The 22601-nt window shown below is 41.5% G+C and overlaps 2 protein-coding genes across 8 annotated transcripts in view; one reads left to right on the top strand and one right to left on the bottom strand.

The window, feature by feature from the left end:
* The window catches only part of LOC117609568 (PAR-domain protein 1), a 38736-nt gene extending 22621 nt beyond the window's left edge, over positions 1 to 16115 (bottom strand). Inside the window, exons 1-2 of one of the 5 annotated variants that reach the window (XM_034336083.2) lie at positions 14682 to 16095; positions 10209 to 10238 (exon numbers count right to left, since the gene is read on the bottom strand). In XM_034336083.2, the coding sequence (XP_034191974.2) occupies positions 10209 to 10238; positions 14682 to 15042 (391 nt within the window). In that variant the 5' untranslated portion in view covers positions 15043 to 16095. Of the gene's footprint in view, positions 1 to 2765; positions 3838 to 10208; positions 10239 to 14681 lie in introns of those variants that run through there. The other 4 variants (XM_034336081.2, XM_034336079.2, XM_034336080.2 and 1 more) reach the window with 4 other exon arrangements.
* Positions 16116 to 20463: 4348 nt separating this feature from the next.
* LOC117609569 (uncharacterized) lies at positions 20464 to 22368 on the top strand. 3 transcript variants are annotated; one of them, XM_034336084.2, is made up of 5 exons: positions 20464 to 20585; positions 20650 to 21274; positions 21333 to 21549; positions 21617 to 22092; positions 22231 to 22368. In XM_034336084.2, the coding sequence occupies exons 3-4, from the start codon at positions 21347 to 21349 to the stop codon at positions 21921 to 21923; spliced, it is 510 nt and encodes a 169-aa protein (XP_034191975.1). In that variant the 5' UTR covers positions 20464 to 20585; positions 20650 to 21274; positions 21333 to 21346; the 3' UTR covers positions 21924 to 22092; positions 22231 to 22368. The 3 variants fall into 3 exon arrangements, with proteins under 3 accessions (XP_034191975.1, XP_076545372.1, XP_076545373.1); XM_076689257.1 differs by having other exon boundaries at positions 20525 to 20542; XM_076689258.1 differs by lacking the exon at positions 20464 to 20585 and having other exon boundaries at positions 20646 to 21274.
* The last annotated feature ends 233 nt before the right edge of the window (positions 22369 to 22601 follow it).

Below are 22601 nucleotides of genomic sequence, written 5' to 3'. Positions count from 1 at the left end.
AAGGAAAAGTGTGACCCTGAAACGTGAAACTTTAACGCGGGTATCGGAAGGCGGGTGTGGGTGCTGTTAACTAGCCCTCGCGAGCGACACGTGTGCACCGTGCTGCAGCGAAACGCATAAACGGCCGCACACACGTAACGCGAGTACACTCGGTGCACCATCGAAAGATACGTACACTGATTTCTTAAGGCTTCGTTTAGGCTCGGGATTAAAGCACGGCCTTCGAGAAGGTCAGGTGACGGCCAATGTGCCACGGTCTTCTGCAAACGTTAACTCGCTCCGACAAACACATATAGGACTGAACGTGCGTGTACAATAGAAAAATGCAAGCGCGCTTCTCTTTCTTCTTTTTTATTAATAAAATTATCAAACGAATTCTTCGATTGTCAGAGTAAAAATGATCAAGATCAATTGAAAACAATAGAAAAGCGTAGAGACAAATTGTCTATCTTATCAACTGATACTAAATAAACGATCATAATTTTCCATAAGACTAACGAGTCTGATTGCAACGTGCGTAGAAAATGACAGGCAAATTCAAGGAAATTTTCTTATGGAACTATAAATCAGTTGCAGTCGTAAAGTCGGTATCGAATGCCTGAAAGTGACCCGAGCGATACTTGTATCGAATTGCAATTTGCATATTGCACTTAACTTTTTCTTAATAAGAAAAAAAAAAATCGGTGCGTGAAAGAAATAGTAAATATTGATAAGTAGGTGACGTAGAAAATTCGAAATATTTCAAAATATCTGGGAAAATGATAAATGGAAAATTTTAGATAAGGAGGATGAAAAATGTAGCGACGGGGTGGAACACGTTTCGAGACACGAGACAGGTGAGAAGTTTAAGGATACAATCGTTACGCGTCGATAGAAATTAATATCAAGAATACTAACAGTCTGGTGACGCAAAGTGGAGGACGACCTGTGACCTCGATTCATGACAGATATCGTTCGAGTTGAAATCGTGGATGATTCGATAGACATTCTCTGAATCAGAGAAATCGATCGAGGATCCAGTCTGAAATTAGATTTTCAAACATTTTCTATAATTTTTCTATAATTTTAATACGATTATCCTAGTTCGATCGAATTAGACCCGAAATCCCAACGGGGCCACTTTTCATATCTTTCCACGTCCGTCCCTGGTAACTTTACGGGTCCGTTCTAAACGCTAAACGACCTCGCAAGCTGATTGCAAGTGCGCTCGGGTGTGCGCGTCGAATTGTCGTCGGACACAATGGGATGAAAACGCTTTGAAGGGCACAATGCCTAGGGATGGTCCGCCCATCCTGCACTTTGACGTTCTCGTTGAACAATGACGAATCCGGACACGGGATCGTGTCATTCCCCGAAATAAACACATTTTTTAATCAACCATCCTCTCGTTACACAACACGATTTTACGACTAATTTCGTCCCTAATTACACTTGAGACACCTCTGAAAATAAAATGCAGAGGCATGGTCCTCGTGCAATTGGTAGCAACAGGCTGTAGGAACTTTCAGACCTCTGTTATTTTTAACGCGTTAACAGCTTCGAGATGCTAGCGTGTGCATCTCGCTCGCTCGCTTAATAGACCTCGAAATTAATCGTAGTATCGCGTGTCTACGATAGACATTCCTATAACTATTCCCTGAGAAGAAGCAAAAAGAGACCACCCTGTTTTTCTTAAACAAGACGAATAACATCATTCATTTTTCTACGCTTCTTCAAAGACTTTCCTACGTTTCTGGTCGAACGATAGACAGAAAGAGGAGACTGACAAGTGGAAAACGTGGGAGGATGCAAATGTTAATAGCCTTGAGTCGATTCCGTGGCAAGTAGGATAGGTGGGCATAGGTGAATTCACACGTTTGCATACGAACGGCTATGATTCATTCACGCTCCATGTTCGAACCCGTTAACTCGGATCGACGTAGCCAATAAATAACTTTCTCGACGCAATATAAATAAAAGCTCGAGAACCACCTGGATAACTCGTGCCCTGGATCAGCAATTCTAAACGTTTTAATCAATTTTCCCCAAGGGAAAAAGGTATGAATCGTGGGCACAATGAAACAATCGACTCGATAACAGAGAATTGGATAATTGAAATGAAAAATAAGCAGAGGAAAAAATGTAACGGAGAAAGTCACGTAGGTATGATCTAAGTCGATAGTTAGATCACGCGAGATAATTACGGATAAAATGTAGGCAACCTGATGCAAGCAACAGGTGGGCGTTTCCACTTTACTCTCTTGTTTTATCACCGATTCTTCTCTCCTACCGCTTTCTAATAACCAGATTTCCCTCCATATACCGCGTCAATGTTTCAATAAACACCTGACGATTTAACAAACCCGGAAGCCTGATGGCAATCTTTACTTTTCTTAATTATTCAATTACCAGCGTCGATCAACGCTGACCATGGTAGCTGACTTATCAATATTCATGTCAATGTTAATATACCGTGTGAGTCAGTGACGCAAGCGGTTGCAGAATATAGTCATTTTGCTACAAATAAAATTCAATCTTGTTCTTCTTACAAGAAAAACAAAATCGCGTTAACGAGCAGACGAATGAATGAGGCCCTACTTCGCAGGGGGTTCCATTCTGTTCGCAAGATGTCCCAGTGCGTGGGAGTTTTAGCCGGTAAAAATCCGGCACTACCCCCGGCCCCTTCCTAGGGGGGCATCCCCCCACGTAAAAATTCTGGAAATGAATTGAACCTAAATTCAAGCCTAAAAGTATCTCTGGTCCATCGGATCGATCGAAAGTCCTACCATTTACGTAGACATGATGCTGTCTCCATAGATGTTGATACTGCGTCCAACGCGAGCTGGTGCTGTCGTCGTGGATAGGCGGAAGTGGCGCGTGAACCTGGTGCCCGTGCGAGGTGGGCGGTAACTGTGGGGGTGGTGGTTGTTGGGGTTGTTGTTGGTGCGCCGGCGCGACCACAATGTGAGGATGGGCTGGTTGCACCGATTGTTGGTGCTGCTGTTGCTGTTGCTGTTGCTGTTGATGGTGGTGCGCTTGGTGCAACACGCTTGGTACCGGCGGTGGCGCCAATTGTTGGTACTCCATAGCGCAGCTCATCGGTTTCCTTCACGCGTGCATTTATCTCTTCGATCCCAGCAAACTTTCACTTTCTCCCTCGATCAGTCCCCGTGAGGTGAACACCAACCGAGGCTAAACTCTCGCCACTGTTTCAGCGCCTCTGCGCCCGCAGATTCTTATCCAGGAGCGTCGTTTCGCGCTGACACACCGCGAGTAACACTTTGTCACGAGCAAGCCGGAAGAGAGGGAGAGAGTCGGAGGATGAGGCGAGAAAGTTGATCTCGGTGGAAGAATCCCTGGAGCAGGGAACAACACCGGAAGGTTCAATGGTGAACCTTCTTCTCCCCCCCAGGAATCTGGTCGACACTGGGACACCTAAACTCTGACTCCTTCCTCTCTCTCTCTCTCTTCCAAGATGATCACCAGTTAGCTGAACGATCAACCAACTCGACAGAGTTTCTTTTTCACACCAGATAAACAGAGTGTCTCGGACGAATAATATAAAGGATGATATCCTTCGGAGGCACAACAAACGACGACACGGATTTTAAACGATGGTCCGGCTGTTTAGTCCGCGGGGACCTGATGCGCAGAGGTGGACACGCGTCGAAGAAGAGCAGCACGATACCGTGGTCGTGTGTCGACTGTCAAAATCCGCCAGATCGTCAGCGTCTATCCGTCGTCGGTGTTCGCCCATTGGGCCGTCCACCGTTGCCGGAAGCGGTGCTCCGATTGGTTCCCTTAACCGCCTTCCACACGGTGGGGGATAAAACGATCACGCGCCTCGACGACGTCGTCCTGAAAGCGAGTTCCGAACAGGAGAGACAGCACGAGGAAAGGCCACCAGCACCGGAGCAAGGAAACACTGAACGTTGGAGGAGGGAGGAGTTGGAGAAAGAGGACGATAAAAAAAATAGGGGGTTGAGAATGGTGGAGGGAGCGGTTGGAGAGAAGAGTGACGATGGACAGGTATAGATAGAGAGAGAAAAAAAAGAGGGGAAAAGAGGGAGAAAAAAAATTGGTGCGTGCCTGGAACCTGTGGCGTCCGGAAAGACACTGAAGTCGCGAACGTAACTCCGTTCTGTTCGTACCACTAGCTCCTCTCTCTTTCTCTCTCCTTCCCTCTCCTCGTCGTTATTCCCTCTCTCTGACACTCCACAGTGTCTCCCTACTCGTTTTCGATCGTTTCCCTCGCTATAACACCCGTATATCTGCTCTCTCCACCTCCGCGATACTCGCGAACCGTCTCTTTCGCGTTCACCAAACATCCGCGTTTACCCGCCTCCACCCCCCACCCATTGCAACCCCTACTCCGTTCTTCAACTTCGAAGAGTATTACGCGGGTAACGCAACATTCTACCGCTTCTTCGCTTCCTATATCGTAAGCAGGTTATCTCTATTTTTCCTCCGGTTTACGCGCTCCCCATCTTCATCCCCTTAATTCGGGTAGTTTCGACGTGCGGTCGGTCGTTTCTAATTTTACTCCTCGTTCGAGGGGACGAGACGAGCGGGGAGAAATCGGCTTCGATTTTCAGAGGTGCGAAAGGGCTTCCACGTTGGAGACGGTGAAACCCCTGATAGCTTCTTACGCTATCACCGCGTCCTATTCGGTCCGCTCTGTTTTTCTCCATTCCTATTTTTAGGTCTTCCGACTAATTTCGCTGACGCGCGAACGAAGACTTATCAATTTTCCTTTTTAAATTTACCAAAGGAATCGTGATAAGACTTTCCGTTTCGTGGGAACAGTAAAATAGGGAAATTTGGAACGAGACACAGTTGCCGAGGATAGATCTAGAGGAGCGACGTTACGGGCTCGTCCTCGTTTTCTACGCCGGATCGACCCACTTCCTGGTGCGTGGTTCGATCGTGACCGATCCATGAAATTAACGGTAACGGAGCGAGTCTACTCGCCGTGTAAAATCGAAAGTGGCGAAATACCGCGACGCTAGCTGGAAAGAGGGGACGTGGGGGGGTTACTTCGAGTGGGGCAGAGAGAGTTCCTCGAGAAAGATTCTAACCGCCTTCTATTAACGCTTGTACCGCGAAAATCGAATCCAATTCTCCTCAGCATTCTCAAACTTTTTTGCTTATCTTTATTTTGGGACCAAAGAAAATTGCTTAAAATTTTAAATTTGTATTTTCAACTGAAAGGGTTAATTTTTCCTCATTTTTTCTCCATTTCCATCGATGCATCGCATTGGAATAGAATTTAGTCAGATCGAGGCTTCGAAGAGTTCCCGTTTCATTTTCATTCTCATCGACGACCTTTCTCTTGCTTTGCCTCCCTGGCTGCTCGCCGGAGAAAGGGAAAAAAAGCAACGGAGGAGGGAAGACACCGACGTTAATTCTGCTGGAACAGGCATAAAGCTCTGAATCACCGTGAACCGGTCCCGTACCGTAAAACGCGATGCCTGTTGTGTGAACGCGGAAACCACAAGGAGGCAGCAACTCCGTACGGGTCACGGAAGGATTCCTTTCTCCTCCTCTCGTTCCTTCCTTTTCTCCTCTACCCTCGACTTTCATCTTCCTTATTCTTCCCCGTGCATGTCCTATATTTTTATCCCATCCTCGGATTTATTTCATTTTCACCGTATTAAAATCTAACAAAATTCCTTCAGAAAATTCAGATTTCGAAAGCAAATAACGATATAAGTGCTTCCGTTTGATGAAATAATCAAGCATAGGCGATTTCTCGGAACACTAATTACACTAATTAACTCGGTGAATCATCGGTGCCCGAAGAATTTCGAGAAAAAATTTTCCACGACCAAATGATCGAACGGTAAGATTACCTTGATCGTTTGGTTAACAGCAATCGCGAACGAGTCGTGAAATGTATCAATTTGAAAATTGTATTAAGGTAATGATGGAAGATGTTAACAAGGTGTCGGTTTATTCGCAGGCCGGAGATCTCGATGCGAGGCAAAGACGCTTTCGTTTCCCGGCTAAAGGTTAAACTGTTGCTACAATCTAACGATGCTACACGAAATGGGAATCGAGACAACCTGTTGATCCTGCAGCTTCCTTTCACTCCCGGTATCATGACCGAGGAGAAAGAAGAGGCGAGTTGTTCGACTGATTTACTACAACACGATCTCGATATTTCGTAATCAAGTTGGCATCAGACGCGAGATCTCCTGTAAATTGGACCAAATTTTTTTCTTCGATACCGTAACAACTTGTCCGATCGAGAAATCGAAGGTTAATTTTGCTATAGCTTATATTCAGAAACGTTCGTCGTGGAGAATGTAATTGAAAAAAGAAAAAGATACCTCGCTAATTTGGAGGTCAGCAAATGGAAGCGTCTAACATGTGCGAAAAAAAGAAAGAAGGATGTGGAACTCGTCTAACGGGTGTCAGGAAGAAAGTGGTCCCATTTCGTGGCCAACTTAACGAAAATTTCGGAATGGCCCTTTCAAATGAGAAAAAGGAAAAAGAAGGCGGGCCAGTGGCAAAGCGAATCCGGAATCACGGTAGGGGAACGGAGAAAGTGAGTTGCCGAAAGTTGTGTTCACCTCTCTGGCCCAATCTTAAACGACTAACATAACTAATAAATTAGACTCGTTAAAAATTTGACGAATAAAATTACCATTTCGTCCGCAAAAATTCTAATAGACTTTAAATCATTTTCGTTAAATATTTATGATAGCAATTTCATTTGCAAGGTTTTCTTTAAAAAAAAAAAGAACAAACGATTCTTTATCATAGAAGAAGGTAATTTCATTCTATAAAGATAATGATAGGAGACAAAGAGTCCCATTGATAGAGTCCGAAAATATCAGTCGAGACAAAAGAGAAAGCAATTTATGGCACGACGGTCTGAAAGTGGAACAGCCGATATATCATCTAAATATAGAAGTACCTTCTCTAAACTAGTTGACAATGTTTCCGGTAAATTGAATTTTCCCAAAAAATCTTCCTGGCTAAAACGAAATTACTATCACTCGAACGAGTCGACGCACGTCTGAATAATTTCACAGCTGACGAGCAGATGCTGTCGCGAGGCTGCTACATAAACGAATCGCGAAAGAGAACGTCTGTGTGCTTTACCGCCACCTGACAATTAAAGAACAACGAAACGAGCACGTGCTATCGTTAGTTAGGCTAATAAAACGAAGAAACGCGCGATCAAACGTCGACTAGCAGCTAGCTGGATTTTCTTGAATAAATATTCCTCGATGAGAAAGGGAACGCCGACGAGAGTAGAATTAGAAATAGTTTGAAATAAAAAATGGTCAATTTAAATGGCCGAAAATTCGCGTTAATTACCATAAGATAACGCGGCATCGCGAGATTACGAAACGACCGACTTTCGATAATTGATCGTTGAATAATCCATAATCGAACAAAGAAAATATCGTTGAATTATCGCGCGGTTCGATCACCGTTGTTCCCTTTAACGAGACATCGGTGGCGAGCCTTACGTCGTCTTTGCAATTACCATTTCTCGCTATCGAACGGTATTGCCGGTTGCGTAATCGGCGAACAAAAAATATTTTCAACCCGATAAAACCGTGCTACCGATTACGTAATAAATTTATTCAACCCTCGGATCGGTAGAATTTTTATATATTCGAACCGGTGCAACGGTGATTGATTATAATTATAAGCCACTCCGAGTCGAACGCTAACGAGTTTACCTCGAGAGTGCGTAACGAGGCTGGCCATTACTGGTGTGACCGCGATTACGTGGAAAAATTAATTGATTGTTTCGCCTGTCTCGCGACACCATCTCGCTAACGAAGCTCCATCTCTTGACCTTTCGGACGAAAAGAAAAAATAAAGAAAAGGGAAGGAAATCGGTCAATCGTGGCATTTTCCTTCGTTAACCGTCTCTTCGATCGAGCCAATTATATTTCGAGCTAGCTTTTGGCGAATCGTGCAACGAGAAGGATACGATGGATTCGTAAATCGCGGCAAACGCGGAAGAAGCTGACTCATCTCGAAGTGAATTTCTGATTTAACACGCTCGGCGGGAACGCTGGATCGAAGGAAGGAGGTTTAAGCGGCGCGGATTTGAAATTTCCCGGGTAAACAGTGATGAATGAAGATTCGGAGAAAGTGCAACAAATACCTGCTATGACTAATTACACCCTCGACTCTGCTATTTTTTTTCTCTATCACAGAAAAATTATTAATTGATCGAAAGCGATCGCAACTCGTGCCACGAGTAAGTGAAGAAAGGAAGAAAAAAAAAAAATTGTAAAGAAATACCAAGGTGTGTAAAGAGTGGACGATACAATACATCATAGGAATTTAACGACCGGTTTTCACTGCAAACGCATCTTTTCAGACTGACACGGCCTCCGAGGCTCGTTCCTCTCGCACCCTGTTATTTCAACGATTTTCCTCCTCGTTAAGACGAGGGGCGGCTCGTTAACGCGGACATATAATTACACTCGATAATAATAACAGCGTATCGATTGGAGCGTGTATTCTCGATCCTTATTAAACTTGATCGTTTCATCAGGACTGTTCGCGCATACGAAGAATGTGGCATCGAGTTTTGCCTCGGGATTATCTCCTATGATTTCGATTAAGAACGTCTGATAATCAAATGCTAACATATCTGAATAACAATTTGAATGATTTGAAACAAGGACGATACGAGTATTTCTTCGACGCCTCCTTCTAATCCTTTCGCGTTACTTATCACCTTAATTTCTTAAGCGTTAGAAAATTTTTGTGGAATTATGCAGGTCGATGGGCAAGGTGGTGGCGAGGGGGATGGAATAACTTGGCGTCCAGGTTACCTCCCCGTTTCCCCTCGAGACCAGATTATGGTCTCGCTGCGAAATCTGAGACCAAACGTCGACCGCATGGGATTATCCTTCCATAACGTCAGCCAAGCTAGGCCATAACACGGCATTGCCACATCTTGCCGGATAAAATGTAAGAACGTCGATGTTGTCGGTGAAACGAGAAGAGATCGACGCCGTGGAAATAAGTAAAGCGATCGTACGATGCGATCGCGATCGTCAAGAGGACGTTTTAACGCGTAATCCATGCCATTCGATATCTCCGCGACGAAGCGTCGATTACCTTCGTTTATGCCTTCCGGATTTTCAATGGAAAATTCATCGTCCTCTTTGCCCTTTCGATGCGTTATTATTATTATTATTATTATCAATGATAGAGTTGACATCCAAATATCAAGTGAGCGAGAATAATTTTCAAGATCGTTCAAGAGGAGAGAGGTTCAGTAGACCCATCTTATAATCTAATAGCACGTAACCAATCGCCACAGCTTCTCGGCATACTTGCGATCATGTACGAGATGCGTAATTAATAGCTTCGAGACTTATAAATTATTGACGATGAAACGCAGTGAATTAATGTACATATTAAACAGCTTTTGTCCGGCTACGAGCAGCAAATCCCGTTTACATCCGCCACCACGATAACTTCGATCTTGTTGAAACAACCGTCTTCAAACCGAATATTATAATTAATATATAAATAAAAAAAATTTAATTTCCAGTACGTTAACAGGCGATGCTATTCTTTCCTTAAAATTCAAATCACACGACTGTAGAAAATTGTAATGGAATATTTCATTCCAGAAAATTATAAAAAACACACTGGCACACGTGTTAATTAAGACAAGAATTTCATTAAATATGTTTGGAAAAGTAATACTAAACTACAAAATAAACTCTATAAAATCGTGCTTTATAAAAAAAAATCTATTAATGACTAATTATACTATCAGTAGGTATCTCGTCTGTACCTAATCAATATTCTCTACCTAATTAACGAAATAAGTGCTTAAGCTTGTACTACCTGTTTTTTTTTGCTCTTTTTTTTTAAATTGATATCGTTCTGATGCGAAGAATTGTTACGTTTATTACGAACAAAGAGAATATTAAAAATGTATCGTTATCGTTCGCATTAGAACGCGTCGATATTTTTCTCTAATTTCTAAACGCGCGTGTGTGAAAGAGAGTAAAGCGGGTGAATGGGAAAACTAAAGAAAAAACTCATGCAAATGAGAGACCACGTCCCACAGTTGTCCTCGTTCTAGAAAGGTAGATGAAGATTCAGGAAAAACGATGATCCTCGTATTAGATCATTCGTTCGAGTGTTTGGAGACAGGGGGAAGATGCAAAACAAAGAAAAGAAAAGAAAAAAGAAAAAAAAAAAGGTATGAGCTGTCGTTTGTCACTTACCCTTCAGTGAGGATGTTATCATAGGATCACCTGAAAATGATACAAGTACAGTATTGCGTGAACGTCATGTATGAAAATGAAAAAGAGAGAAAGAAACAGAAAAAGAGAGAGAGAGAGAGAGAAAAAAAGAGTGCAAAAATCATTCGTGATCATCGTAAAAAAAATTCAATTGACGAGAGTTAAATTATCAGGCTGTAGAAAATGAAAGATCAAAGAAAGAGAGGATGGAAAAGTGCTCGTTACCTATCAACGAAACTATCATTTATACATCTAAATACACGAAATAATTTTCTATTTTTCTTATTTCATTATAGTACACTCGCGATCGAATTAAGTTTTCCCAGGAAAAATGGTAATCTCCCGGGAGCAGCCCATCCTTCCCCTTCGGCGTCCGCGGGCCGAATGACAACGCAGGGAAGGGTGCTTCGTATATATAGGCCTGTGGCGGACCGAACGTTTGCGCGGGAAAATTTGAACTGATCAAAAAGAAAAATAATTAAATCTTCCTCTGCCTGTTCCTAACAATTCCTACCTACCCAAAAATGAAAAATAAATAAATAAAAAAAAAAAAAACAAAGAAATGGAGTGCACGTAGGTGGTAATTTTAATATGGCCAGTCGAATCAAAGTATGAAAGAGAGCAAAAGCACAGAGGACCGCGGTCGTAGGGTGCGTGGGCACGGTATGGCGAAGCAGGGAGGGCCTTTGGGCCGAGATCCTCAGCCTGAGGTCAGGGATCAGCTTGTGCCATAGAATTAAAAAAAAGAACCGAGAAAATGTTCCTCCCGCGAGAGATAGGGTATCTTCTCGCATAATACGCAAGTGGGAGGCTACAGACACGCTTAGTGTCTCATCTCTGTTCAACTTGTTGCTGGCTCCTTTAGCCTGGACCTCCTCCACTTTTATTGGGCTTTGTTTCACTTCGACCTCGCCGCTATGCATAATTCGTCCCGCTCTTCACTTAACCCATTCAATTATTATTATTATGACTAAGGTAAGATTCTAGGTTTATAAACGGTATCTAAAACTGGTGCACTCGGTGTGATTTATTGTAGCTTCCGTCATGGAAAACTCCCAACTAATTAGACTAGGAAAATTATACGCAAGTTGAAATTATTTGAGACAGAATTTCTAAGTGTCTTGTTGAAAAATATTAAAGTATAAATGGATTTAAAACAAAACGCGACGAATAAACGAAGGGGAACAGCAACATAATGACCATCAAAAGAACCACCAAATGATTAATATTTAGAATCGAGTGATTAGAGAGAATGACATTGGCAGAAGCCGGTATATCCAAGCAAAAACGTAAATCTATTCAGTGTTAGGATGCAATTACAGTGCCTGGCAACATGGCAAATATTTCGCGTTTAATCGTAAATATGAATTATCCTACGTTTCCCACTTTTGCAACCAGCTTCCAATAAACGACTGTGCTTTCAATGTTCGCGCACGATGATTATCATTTACCTAGCGAAGGTACCTACACGTATTTTAATATAATTGAACCTAGAAGAAGATTTCTGAATTTATGATTCATTATTTCTTAAAATTATTATTATTATTCAATAATACTTGCGAGGTGAATTTGAAAAAATTCGAAAATGTTTGAAAGCAATCGTTTCGAAAATAAGCGAACCTGGCCGGAATAATAATTTGAGACGAATTAGCGAATCTAATCGAATGGGTCGGTCAAAGCCGACCGGATGATCTTCATAAATATGTAACAAGGTAAAAGGCATGAATGTTGAACACGGTATTCCGGATTAAAGGTCGTTGTTCGAGGAAAATCGCGGTTCCACTCTTCTGGCCAGGCTACGTCCACCGAGAAGCTGCATCGGTGCGTGCATCAGCTTGCATCTGCTTGCATCTCCAAGCAGATGCACATGAGAGCCGTGCCGGAACGTGTGGGCCGAGCTGATCTTCCGGCGGATTTCGCGCGATGACTCACCAGGCTCTCTTTCCATAAATCGTTCATTATTCGGCGAACAAGTTGAAAATTCGCCAATCGTCTGATAGAATTGTTGGAGCATCAAAAATTCAGAACGCAAAATAATTTTCGAATAGGAAAAAAAAATTGTCTGCGATTCGGTTTCGCTAATTGCATGAAAATCGGCGGAAAGAGAAACGACGGGATCGACGTCGAAACAGAAAAACGCAATAACAATTTCGCAAAGAGGTGGGAGTAAAACTAGGAGGAAATCGATTATTCCGGCATCCTACACGATCGTCCGCTTAGAAATAAACACCGACCGGGTCGCTTTTATCCTGAAACGCTGCATTATCCTCGGCAACGAGACGGAACGCGTCCTTGAGCGATGCAAACAGCCAGGATCCTCTCCTCGATTGATTACGATGCGACACGTTCGCGAGGGAAACTAGCAGGATCTTTCGAATATCCGAAGAATATTGTTTCACCGTAGGTGGAACAAAAGCTGGAACTAATCGAGGCGATGAATTTTTAAGCAATTTCTGCAGGAATTCCGTGAAACTAGTATGCGATCGAAGGTTCGCGTGTCCTGCGACACGGACGCGAAGCTACACGAGAGGCGGACGACTTCCGGCGCTATGGGAATTTTCCATATTTTTTTTTCTTTTTTTTTTCTCTTGCTCACTCAAGGTTCTAGTCAACATCCTGTCTCCATTTTTCAACGGCTTTGTTGCGCGTTTAACGATGGACAATGGCGTTGACGTAAATTGATACCATTATACGGTTAATCCTTTAAATCCTTATTCTTTGCGGTATGGAAAATTTGCTATTTTCTATCCAAGAGATGGTAAAAGATTCGGCTGTGATTTGAATAAGAGATCGGTAGGAAACTATAAAGGAGAAAGAGGAGAAAATGGCAAACGATTAGATACAGTTTTCGTGTACAGCCACTCCGCGTGATGGACGTTGCTGTTTATTTCAACGACAGGATTATCACGAATTTCCATAGGAGAAAAATAATAGAATGCATGCAAGTGAAACGGATTCGGTAACACCGTCCACGTTGCCCCGCTACTGTCTTCTGATTATTCAGAATTGCGAACAACGCGTTCTCTGTTGCGAATAATCTCCAACTGGAGCAATAATAGAATTACAAAACGCGACAATTTCAATCTCCTTTTTTTTGAAACTCCTAAACATTGGACCTATTTTGGATACCCTAAATGTACATTCAAACCGCTGTTCGTTCCATATAATCCTCCATTATTTCATCTTTTCAATGCCTCATTGAAACGAATTTAACCCTTTAGCTGCGGATACTTTTAGCAGAGCCGATTACATTCTAATTATATAACCAAAGTGATATTCTATTTTAAAAGAATTTTTGTATTGTATTTTATTTTTATTTTATATTAGCAAAAATATTAGCTGTTAAAGGGTTAATATTCCGAAATAAACGCAACACTTTTAGAATAGCAAAAGGTTTAACCAAACGAACCGTCCTATCGATGGATGATCAAAGAACAACGTCGAGAGGCCGTCGGCAAACGAGCTGACTACACGATAATCATTATAATCAGATGCAATCTTGTAGAAAATGATCACCGTAACCGATAATGAGCCGCTTCCTCTCGCGTTGCTAGAACTCCAGAAGTAACAAATGATGTTTCAGAAACTTCATCCTTCTTAGATGCCTAAAACCTAGTTTAGATTCGAATTTATTTATTGTATTTAAATTAAATTAAATTGAGGAAATAACACTGTATTTGGTTTTAAGACCTGGTTTCCGGACGGATTCTTGGTACCTATAGGGAAGCATAGACGGAAGAAAATGATTTCAAAGTCACTAATTTGAATCTCGAAGAAGATTAGAAGATTCAAAAATGGATCAGAGAAACAGTAGAGGCGTCGCGACGACGCGACTGAAGAGAAACGGAATTCTCGTGGAAAACTGTTTTGCGTAAGCACCCAATCTATAAGACAAAAATGTCCTGGACGAAAAGGACGATCAACCGAGGCAAATTCACCCTGTCTGAAAGACTGTCACCGAGGGATGAAGAACAAGTCCCGACGCAACCGTCGTTCAAACGGACGCTGAATTATTCATGGGAAATCTGTTGCTTTTATTCGACCGGATCTGTCGTCGTTTTATACTACCAACTTCTCTTCTATTTTATTATTTTATAATACTAATCGCTACGCAATCTCATCTTCTCTTGGTGGTACCAAGAGATTTCCATAGAAGAAACGCGATTCCCCTGGTATATTTTAATCAAGATGATGTATCCACGAAAAAAAAAAAAAAAGCCTAAACCATCCAACATTATTAACCATTTGGTGATTGACGTTGCGTGATGATCGACCGGTTACATAATTCCGCGTTCAATTCTCCAGGGTTGCAGCCAAGATTTCGGATAATAGATATATCCGGAAGCCAAGGACAATATTAATCGTAAAGTTTAATTAATTTACCCAATCGTACTTAAATCGACGATAAAAAAGAAACGTCGAATTGATTTGCAGATATGGTTGTGTGTCGGATACCTGGTCGTTCGTAAGGCGAGCCTCTTCTAAGTGTCGCCTGTCCTCTGACAGGATGGAATTGTTGCTGTTGTTGCTGTTGTTGATGCAAGGGTGGCGTTTGAGACGGTTGTAGCTGTAGATGATACTGCTGAGGCGTCGAATAGTGGGCGGACGCGTTTGCGGTGGACGCCGCCAACGATTGTTGCTGATACTGGTTCAGATGATTCGGATGAGGGAAATGAGGATGGGAATGAGCGTGCGGTTGAGGCGGTGGATGAGAATGGGAATGAGGATGGGAATAGGGGCCACACCATGTATAATATTGCTGCCAGGAAGCAGCGACATCCACGTTCGCCATTCCATCTCCTTCTTCGCTACCCATTCGGACCAGGAGCAATGAATATTTTTTATCTTCTCACTTCTACTTAATTAACACCAGGATCGAGTATGTTTTCTGTTCGTCCACAAAGTCCTTCGCTCGGCGACGATCGAAATTCAAGCGCGGTCAAATTTCACTGATCAAACTCATGGTGGATCACTTTGATATTTTCATCCAACTGTAGAAAAATCGAATTGCGATATAAATTCGAGCCAGTTTTTCGAGGGATACTTTAGATTTTCTCACAATCACACGACTGGAACCTAGAAAAATCTATCCGAGCAACGTCACGTGGATTTTCGCGACGGATGAAAGAACTTTGAATCGAGCTGACGGATGATTGTAGGATATTATGTCGCTTTTAATTGACGGAATGAAACGCGTTCTCGAGAAACGAGCACGGCACGCGAGTCACCAAGGACCCCTGCACGCGAATATCTCGTGATTTTCTCTACCGATCCCTAAAGATATTTAATTTTTCAAAAAGAATACTCTCCAAAACCCTTGCGAAGGCGAAATGTCTCCACAACCACTGATCAATTAATCAATCAATAATTTCTCCAATAAAAAAATTTAAAAACCCACAATTTTAACAAACTACTCTATAGTACCCAATTTTCAATTGAAAGAAACAAAAAAAGGTGTTAAACATTCACTCCTCGAAGATGCTCACCATGTAATTACCTGCACAACACCCCAACAACTTCCTATCGCGTATGTATGATCGTATACGAATCTATACGACTGCACATATACGTATGCGTATATAGATCACGATATATGCACATGGTGATCACTGTGTACATGTAAGTAGAAAAGAACCCTTTCATTCTTGAACGACGAAGAAAATAATCGAAATGAAGAGGCTTCTCGTAAGAGATAAGAAAACGAACGGGAAACGGAAGTCGATCGAGTTGCTTGGAGAACGGATGAAAGATGTCGCACGACGCGTACAGCCCGAAGAGGCTCGAGGATGACTGAGAGGAACAGGTTCCTCTCCTCCTCCGCCTCGAGCAAAAGAGGGTTGAAAGCACGAGGCTGGACGAGTGAGAAACGGATCCGGACACCGGGGGAGGATATGTTCGAGTCCACGTGCACCAGCAGGCACGTTCCTCGGTCACGTGTACCGTTTACACCCCACCCGGCAAACTCTCCGTTCCACTTTATTTCAACCACCGCGACAAAAGAATGAAATTCGATACGACAAACGCGGAAAATAACTACGATTAATAATCGAACACCGATATATCTACGATACTTTTAATCAATTTCATAGCAAAAAAGGTGTGGAAATAAATTTTTTTTTTTTACCTCGTTAGAGAATCGATGGTGAAAGTTTAATTAGCGATTCACTTTTCACCGATGAATAATGCATTCGAAAATTAATCATTCACTAATTGATACTCCAATTCGAGGAGGTGACGACCGCTTTTAATGGGACGTTCGATTGTTCCCAGTGCGGATGGGGATCGAAACGATACGAATCTTTGGTATAATAATAAAAGACCAAATTGGGGGATACTATTGCAATTAGCAGAGAATTTTCGAACAACCTAAGTAAATCGAGTAACTGGAAGATGAATCTATCCAGAGAAAATAAAATTAGGTTCATCAGCCAATAACCGTGTTTCAGCTAAAACGATATGTTTTATTAATGTCCCATGCAAGATTAAGTCGAATGGCGAATCTAGAGAGAAAAAATGGATGGCTGCGTAACGCGTCCCGGCGCAATGTTCTTTGTAAAAGCATACATAAATCGGACCCGGTCTCAATGATCCGTTCGCGAGATCGTTTCGATATGCGACAGTTTGTCGTCGAACGTGTCGCGTTGCCCCAGGTCGGGTCAATTCGAGTCAACGTACTCCTTACATCGATGCCTTTGTATCTCCTACAATTCTCCTATTTTTATATCGTGAAATCTGATTAATCACCAGGCATTAGGTGTAAAAGAGACCGCGAGTTAGGCGTTCGTTCGGTGATGAAAAGTTTCCTATCCGGAAGTGGAGCGCGATTCGTCGGAGGATGAAAGGGTTGTATCCTCTGGCGCGAGCGCAATTTATATTTTAATCGAGGCACGCGGGAGAGGAGGAGGGCTTTATCTGTCGAATGCCAGGCATCTGGCCCATCTGAGCAAGGAAAAAGGAGGTGAAAAAAAAAGGGTAGAAAACAAAGGCTCTCGATGGCTTGTTTTACGTTCGTGTGTAGATAGATCGAATGGTGAAGGTGGATGGTAGAGAGGAAACGATCTCTCCTCGTGTGTAGACAGCGTTTTGCCTTCGGTTTAAATATGGAGATCGATCGGCCGGAAAATACAAGGGGTGGAAGGGACGTTCATCAATGTCCTCGACTTGTCTGCGATTGACTGGCAAAATCGTACGATGGAAGAATGTTCCGCGATATAATAACCCCCTTCGACCATTTAATCATGCCAGACTGACCAATCTCGACAGATTTTCCCTACCTTGTCGAATTAATTACGTCTCTGGAAATCATACGATTCGCTGGTCGTTCGATTAATTAAAAAGCCCCTTTTCATTTTGGTCCACGGAAATAAACCTTCGCCGATTTATATGAAGCGTCTTCGAATAAAACCACGTGTCGCGATAATTATAGAATATATACGTCCTAAGACGACACCGGGAAACCGCCTCCGGTTGGCCAATGTGACCAGAAATGAAAAAACTAACATCTAATAATTTACTAACGAATTACCACCCCCTTTCAAGATAAGTTCAAGATTCGAAGCTAGTTTGCTTACTATTGCTTTGAAATAACAACCTTCCTTCTCGGACGATCGATTACCATGCGATTGCTTGTATTCGCCACCTGCACCCTTGTATACCTGCACAAGCTCACCGTTAATTAATGATCGACTCGATACGGTGTTGTAACGAACAGCAAAATTTTTTCTTTTTTCAAAAAATGAAGGAAATACAACTTCGATTTATTGTATTCGCCCTTTGCATTACGTAAGAACCCTGTCTCTCCTCGGAGACAACTAACAAACAAGGTAGTTACTTGTGTATACAACGTTTACTCACGCTTTTTGCGTTTAATAGTTCGCTAGCTTGCAACCCCTGTCAAACCACCACCCTTCGACACGATTTCCATTCGCAGCAAAACTGCTTCACGTGGCGGAACACGTGAATCCGACACGTGGAAGTCCCAGCCACGGTATCGAACGATCCCTCTGCTCTCCGCTGCTTCTCGATATTTAAAATACAGAGGAAAAGCTTGCCTTTCATTTATAACGCGTTCTCGATATTACACGTAACGTTGATTTATTAATTGTTGAATGAAAATCCGAACTACTACTGTTGATCTAAATTTTACAACGGTACGTAATTCAATCCATCGCTACTGTATTAATCCATGTCGGAAGAGAAAAAGTGAAAATTTTACAAATAATCGCTAGCTAGAATATCTCTGAATCTATGCAGAACTCGGTAGCGGACGTACTAAAGAACGAAGGTCGTTCTCCGGACGTGACATCATTGGCAATCAGTTTTTCAGACACGTGAGAAAACAATTGTTCCTTCACAATGCCATAATAAAATGGTACACTGCCGAGATCAATTTAATTGAGCTTCACTGTGCGTGTCAGACGAACACACGGTTAAACGATATTTTATAAAGCGAAATTTCGTTGGGAAACAAGAGCATTTATTTAATATTTATTTATTAAAATTATCTACAATTTGGTTATCTTGCGGCGGTACAAGTGTAGTATTGTTTCTCTATTTGAAAATGATAAAATGACTTTGAAATTTTTCATCTTTTATCCTACTTCTGACCCGATTCATTAATTGCCATGGATTCTATAAATGCTACGCGTTCATCCCGTGCACCGTGGTATTTAACGGGAATAGAAAAATGCCTTGTGAATGCCGCAAGGACGTCGGATGCGCATTATAATGCTACCTGACACACGTGATACTTTCCCACGTGATTAGTTACGGTCCTATGGTGAACATAAAAAGAATTAAATGGAATGGAAACGACGGAATTTTGTGTACCTACGCGATTACAACACTCGGAGTGTTAATGAATTTATCTCTACGATAAAAATATACTACTTATGTTCAATGTAATTGGCTAGTCACGTGCTTATAGATATATAACCTCAACTTTGAGGCTGGTTTCTGATTTACAACCCTATTACGCGTCATCGTGTCAATGACCTTGCGCGTTCACAGACCCTAACCTTTCTCAATATTTCAAAAAAAATACGCATAAACAATGACACTGCTTGTTTCCCAACAAACTTCCTGCTCTTTATTACGAAAAGTCATTTATCGTTGCCAAACGTGGCACATCGTATTTATTTCTAACGATAAACGGAATGCACGCCAAAAATCATGGCGTCATTAGATAGAATTTAATATTTGACTTACAAATGATGATTTCGAATGAAGATCCACGTTTGCGTCGTCCCCGATCTCGCCCCGATGTTGAATTCAACCTCTGTTCCCATTTTCTTCAACAATCACTCACTATTTCTCACAAAAATACTGAAAATTATGACCACGCCGGCTAATTCGAAAATTCCTCCTAACGTAATGGCGGCAAACTGACGCCACGCGGCGCGCGCATACAAAATGGAGGGCGCTGCGCATCGTTTGAAATCTACCTTCTCTATATCGATAATTCAGTTTCTACGATTGAAATTATCGATCAAGAAATCAAAAAGAAAATTATACGAATTTCTTTCATGGATTTTCTTAGACAGACAAAATTATCAAATAAAACTATCGTACAACTTTCTTTCTTTTGACCACAGTGAATTAATCGAGAATCTTATTAATGAACGCGTGTCTAATTTCATCTTTGCCAATCATTCACGCGCATCGATGGTAAAAGATTCAATGACGCTACGAAATTCCATGAACCCGTGCCAGATGCCAGTAGAGTCAGAGTCAGTTCGTGCTGCTCTCTGCAGGAGATCTCAGCAACATTATAACAAGATTCCTCTTATCGAAATTTATTACATAGTTAAATAAAACTTTTGAACGTTGCGCGTTACATTTTACAGATAAACCTAATAATGTTCGCCATCGTTGCGATTAAACGAACGATATGTACCACGAGGATCGTCCATTCTATTCGACAATTAAATCCATCACGAGTTTCAGTCAAGAAAAAACAAATCAACTTAGGATGATTAACCTAAACAAAGGAACACCTTGCAGCAGTAATTAATTTACATACTAAAATCAAAATGACATTTAATAATCAAAGAGGTATATCACAAAGACAAAATACTATCTTCAAACGATAATAATTCAGAATTAAAAATCTAATCAAATTGCAGGTAATTAAAGGCATAGATAGACGCAACAGGTATATACAGAATATAGTAATAAATGCGTTTAGGAATTTCCAGTCATCATCGATAATCAGTAATCGAGAAAATCAGATCGATCAATTCACGGAACATTTGAATTAATGACGCACATTTCTCACCATCGACGAGCACGCCCAATCTTTTCTACCGATCTATGAAGTAATGCTTTCATATTTCTTTTTCTCAAAGCTGTCTGTTCTCGGTAAACGAATTATTGAAAAAAAAAAAATGTTTGAAACTCGTGTTAATTTTGTATTCTTTTACAGGATATCTTAAAAGGTGTCGAAACACGAGTATAGCTAATCTCGACTCGTTTTCACCGCGTCTCTCGTCGATAATTCGAATGGCAAATTTTTTGTCTACTTTTTTTACGAATGCTCCTCTAATTGTACTCTCAATTTGCAAGTCAAACAGGCGGAAGAGTACTATATTTACGAAGGCATGAGAAAACAGCTTCGATGACGTCACTGTTTAAAGGTCTACCGTGTTCTTCTGGCGCTATTCGGTGCCGTTTTATTTCTGCTTGGGTAGACCAACACCGGACCAGGACCAACAGATCCGAGCAGACATGCGAAACCGTCGAGCGAAACTATCTTCATATATATTTATACTGGAAGCGTTTACAGCATATCATTGATAATCATGCTGAAAATTGATCGACGATCGTCTCTTGGATACTCTGTTTGTTTAACGTCAGAGTCGCGATGCAACTTTATTGGTTTTACGAAAATAGGTGTCTACTAAATTTCATGGAATTTCTATCGTGACCGTCTTCTTTTTAATACCACATTTATATCATTGAATTTCGAGGAGAGAAAATTTCTCCAACTGAGAGGATTGATGAATATTAAATCAGAAAATTGAAATGTTTAAAAGATGATTATATTAAACGTGAGTATTTGTATTAATTTGGAAAAGGGTTTGATCTGATAATATTGATGATATTTAGATACAACTGGCAGAATGGTGAACGAAAGAACTCCTAAAATCGAGGCTCAAGTTATGCACGCTATACGTAGGCTACAGACTGTTAAAGGATCTACTCAACGAGAAATCAGCAATTATATTTCCCAGGAATACGATCTTCCTTTGCAGGATGTCAGACGACAAGTTCAGCTCGCTTTGAAGCGAGGGGTTACCTATGGGATTCTTCAACGACTGAAGGGGTAGAAAAGCATTCCTATTTTATACCTTAATTAACATCGTTAATCCAAGTGAATAAATTATTTCCAGAGGATGTTTCACGTACAATCAACAGCTGTTCGATGGACATTCGTTGGAGACAGAGGTAGAGATTCCGTGCAAAGGGCGAAGGAGGCGGCGTAAATCTCGCCGATCGCGAAGACGTCGAAAATCGAGGAAAAGACAGCGTGGAAAAAGGAGGAGCAAAAAAGCGGAGGAGATTGTCAAGGAAATCGATGGAAGAGATTTGAAAATGCTGACCAAACAAGCCAAGAGAAGCAGCACCCTCTTAAGAAGAGACGTCCCTGAAAGCGAGGCTTCTTCTACCACGTGGAAATCCGACGAAATACGGGAATGATCCCCTTTCCATAGTCTACACACTCTACGTTCTACAGACAAAGATTTACTCAAGAAAAGGAAGCGGATGCAACTGGTAAACACCGGTGTAGAATGTTTGCGCACATCCATTTAAATGCATTTTCCAATTCAAACACCTTCTGCAAGCTCCTTCGTACTGGGAACTCGAGGTAGACTCTATACTTTCAGTAACGAAACAGAAATAAAATAAGCCTTTTACATTGCACAAGGCTTTCAAACGTTAACACATTGTATCAACTTAGAATTCAAATGGAAAATCTTAACAATTCCTTTTTTTTTTTTTGCAGTTCATTAATGATATCATCACAAAGAAGAAACTGAAGAGTAATTTGAAGAGAAATTAAATATTCATTGTGTATACACGTTTTTAAATATCCTCTTGAATTAATTTTTGTACCTGTTATCTTTGTATGTGTATTTGAAATTTTTAATAATGAATATAACTAAGTTTTTCTATATCAGCTTGTTCGATACTTTTTAAGAGTTTATACTAGATTATCTGAAAGTTGTACAGGAAAAATTGAATGTGTATAGGCAGTGATTTGTGCCAAAGGGTTGAAGAATTGTTAGACGGAGAAGTGTTAAAATGCGGGTACGTGTTCCGACGATGACGGCCCTGTTCACGGCCTTGTTGGCTAATGATAGTCTCGCTAATGAT

Source organism: Osmia lignaria, chromosome 7 (genome assembly GCF_051020975.1).
Source record: "Osmia lignaria lignaria isolate PbOS001 chromosome 7, iyOsmLign1, whole genome shotgun sequence".
NCBI lineage: Eukaryota > Metazoa > Arthropoda > Insecta > Hymenoptera > Megachilidae > Osmia > Osmia lignaria.
The sequence above is the reverse complement of the archived record's forward strand: the minus strand, read 5'-3'. Positions and strand labels throughout refer to the sequence as shown.

Bases quoted from the DNA above. Each gene is read 5' to 3' on its own strand.
- LOC117609569 (XM_034336084.2), top strand. From the start codon at position 21,347: ATGGTGAACGAAAGAACTCCTAAAATCGAGGCTCAAGTTATGCACGCT. The intron at 21,550-21,616 runs GTAGAAAAGCAT...AATTATTTCCAG, and splicing joins ATTCTTCAACGACTGAAGGG to AGGATGTTTCACGTACAATC.